Source organism: Alligator sinensis, unplaced genomic scaffold (genome assembly GCF_000455745.1).
Source record: "Alligator sinensis unplaced genomic scaffold, ASM45574v1 scaffold771_1, whole genome shotgun sequence".
NCBI lineage: Eukaryota > Metazoa > Chordata > Crocodylia > Alligatoridae > Alligator > Alligator sinensis.
Window position 1 is genome coordinate 73,973 of NW_005842911.1, and position 3,266 is coordinate 77,238.

The 3,266-nt window shown below is 50.9% G+C and overlaps 1 protein-coding gene across 1 annotated transcript in view; it reads left to right on the forward strand.

Moving 5' to 3' along the window:
- The window catches only part of LOC102386795 (natural killer cell receptor 2B4-like), a 12,984-nt gene extending 9,718 nt beyond the window's left edge, over positions 1 to 3,266 (forward strand). Inside the window, exons 7-10 of the mRNA XM_025192304.1 lie at positions 969 to 1,034; positions 1,252 to 1,320; positions 1,953 to 2,012; positions 2,599 to 3,266. Coding sequence (XP_025048089.1) covers positions 969 to 1,034; positions 1,252 to 1,320; positions 1,953 to 2,012; positions 2,599 to 2,718 — 315 coding nt within the window. The 3' untranslated portion in view covers positions 2,719 to 3,266. The remainder of the gene's footprint in view (positions 1 to 968; positions 1,035 to 1,251; positions 1,321 to 1,952; positions 2,013 to 2,598) is intronic.

Genomic DNA, 3,266 nt, shown 5'->3' on the forward strand with positions numbered 1-3,266 from the left:
AAGGAGAGGTGTTGTCCCATCCCATCTGGCTTGAGGATGGAGACAGTGAGTTGCTGAACACCAACTGTGTTGCATCCGGGGTATGTCTGTGTGTCAAGGGAAGATGCTGTCATGCAGGGATCTGGTATACAATTCACTTGGCAGTGTGTTGAGATCAAATGGTGACAGAAATGCGAGCTTGACAAGTATATGTGCATGTACACATATAATCTTTGCATTCCCCTAAGCCTGAGGAAGGGCATGTGTGCCCAGAAGCTTGCAAATAAAGAGAAAACAACTAGTTGGTCTAATAGAAGATATTGCCTCTAGCACACTGACTACATGAACACATAGGTGCATATATAATGGCACGTTATGTTACAGAATTCACATATACATCACATCAATACAGGGCATAAAAGCACCTCAAATATCCGACATACCTAGTGCATGTCAAGCCCCTACTTCTATCACATTTCTATCTAAGTACAGCATGCCAATTTATCTGCCATGCCCGCAGCTTGCTCCATCTATCCTTGAAAGCTCAGACTAAAAAAAATTGTCTGCAAAAGGTGAATACCATGCCCATTAGCTCAGAGGTGGGATGTGCTCATAGACATGTCCTGGCTGCAGCACTGCTGTTTCCACTGGCTCCGTGAGCCATTGCTGCCCTCTAGGAGCCATTCTCATCTCATTACAGCAGCTGTGAAGTGCTTTCCCCTGCCAGGTTTTGTCTCCTTTGTGTCTCGTTGCACTTATCTGAATTACTCTGGAGCCAGCATCTTCTAGGAACCTGAGCCGAAGCCAGTTCAAACCCATGGACTGATTCCTACTGATCTCACTTGCCTTTGGATCAGAACCTGCTGAATTTCTGTTTGCTCAATAGTTAGCCCAGTGTTGTCGTTTCATAAAGAGAGAAAAGAAACATCATCCCTCATCACTGACCCTTGCTATTTTCACCCCCTGGATGGTTATTTTCTCTTAAACAGGATGGGAATGCACAGGGCAGCATGATTGGAAACACCATCTATTCAGAGGTCCTTGCCAAGGGACAGGTAAGTGCCCAGATTTCTTTCCAGCCTGGCTCACCCCATCCTTTCAGACCTGAACTTCAGATTTATACAAAGCGGCTTCAGATTTGGGCTCAGAGTGGAAAGGACGAGCCCCTCCGACTCTCCAGGTCAGCGAAGCCGTGTGAAGTTACACCAGCTGATTTACCCCTGCGTGAGCATTGGCCCTCCACTGATTGAGCTTGTCTCTTTTTTTCCAAAGAAGCCAAACACCCGGGCTCCTAGAGAAATAGGCTGCACCCTGTACAGCACCATCCAGCCCCATGCACAGGTGAGTCTTTCCAGGGATAATTAGCAGCATCTGGGTGGGCCATGACAATGGCATGTCTTGGGTCTTCATCCCAAGTGGCTTCATCCCAACCTGGGCTGCTAAACTTTGGAGGGCAAACTGCCAAGTGGGTTTTGCAACACTTAGGCTGCTGCAAAGTCATTCATGGAAACTGAAGTGGGGCAGAGAAATAGGGGGAGATTTGCATGGTGAGGGGGATATGCAAAGGCAACGACAGCAGTTTGACTCCATGGGCCTGGTTGTCAAAGGGGTTGGAGTGCCTGACCATGTAGGTAAGAGGATGAGGGGTTCATAAGAGCCAGTGCCTGGCACTAGAAGACCCACTGGGCATCTGTCTGCATCCTGAAGTACTGAAATTGCTCTGAAAATCCAGGTTGCACTGGGTTCCCCATGGCTGAGATGCGGGACACAGCCCTTGCCCAGCTAACTTCAGGGGAGCTGCAGGGAGCAAGGTCCTCAGCCCTTTGCAGTCCTGGTAGAGTCCACCACCCGCTCCCCTTTAGAGGATGCTGGACCTTGTAGGGGTGATGCATGGGAATCGAAAGGCAGAAAAGCCTGGGGGTTCCCATCCTGCTGGTGGAGTATGTAACCACCTGTCCTGCTTTGCTTCTCAGCCAGACTCTGTCAAGAAGAGGAAACTCAACCCAGCCTTGACCTCGACCATCTATATGGAGGTGATGGGGGGTTCCCAGCACATGAAGCCCTGGGGGGGGTGGGGGTGGAAGCAGGGGATAACACTCCATGGCTGAATGCTGCTTGTCCCGGAGACCTGGGTCCCTGGCAAAGGGGCCAGACCTGGGATCCAGCTCCCCAGGGTGGGGACAGGAGGAAAAGGAGAGGGTGAGCAATGTTTCCTCCCCAGAGGGAAAGGAAAAAAAACCCAAACCCTTGCCACTACGGGAGCAAATAAGTTGCAGCTCTATGGGGTGAGCTGTTATCCTGTGCTGTCCACATGTCAGCTGCGGATTTGACCCCACATGTGCATTGCCCCTGAGGTGCAGTTCAGCCCTACTGCAGGGATGGCGCCTGGGCTGGGGAAGAGGGCTGCTGCCCCCAAAGCCTAGTCCTGGGACTCCACGTGAGCACCAGGCCAAGCCAGCCTCCAAACACAGCCCTCGCTGTTCCCCACTTGTGCCTGGTTTGGATGGGGGCCCTGATCTCAGCCCTGTTGTTCTGCAGCCTTTTGTGCAAATGTCAACAGTCTGGGAAAGAGGTGAGCAATACCCTGTGATTCCTTTAAAGGAATCGATTTTCTTACAGGTCAATGAACCCTTCGGCAGACCCTTGCACACTCCCAGCTCAGCTCTCCTTCCACCAAAGCGATGCCTCCCTATCCCAAGTGCTGGTGGCCTGCGTGCACCACAACATTACAATCTTTAACTGCTTTGGATTTTGGAGCCAGCTCCAAGCAGAGTAGAAGGTGCTCATCTGCTCAGATCACCACCTGAGACATGGCTCCGACTTTGACCCAAGTTCTTCCAATGTGTAAAACTCCCCAGACATGGAAGCCTTCCAGTCCAGCAGTCAGAAGTGCAATACCTCCATCACAGGTCTTCTTGCCATTTGGGGGGCATGCCAAACGTTGGTGAAACAAATGCATGGAGAGAGTTGGAAGAGAACATCCAATACTTTCACCAGAACAGGGTTACGTCAGGGGGTGTGCAAAGGTTTGGGAGGGAAGGATGGTGTTAAAAAAGCAACCTTCCTTGAGTCAATGCTCCTTTGCAGATGCCTAAAGTAGGGGCAGGTTCTTTGCATAAAGCAATGGCGGCTGCTTTTTCCTTGCCTTCACTGATTTTCGTATAGTTTGTAAGGTAGTGAAGCAGGACCAATGCAGAGGCTGCATCCTCTCAGTCCTCGTACATCTCAGGAGCAGCTCCCCTGAAGGCAACTAGGCAAGCAACTCTGTCCCACATCTCAGCTGTGGG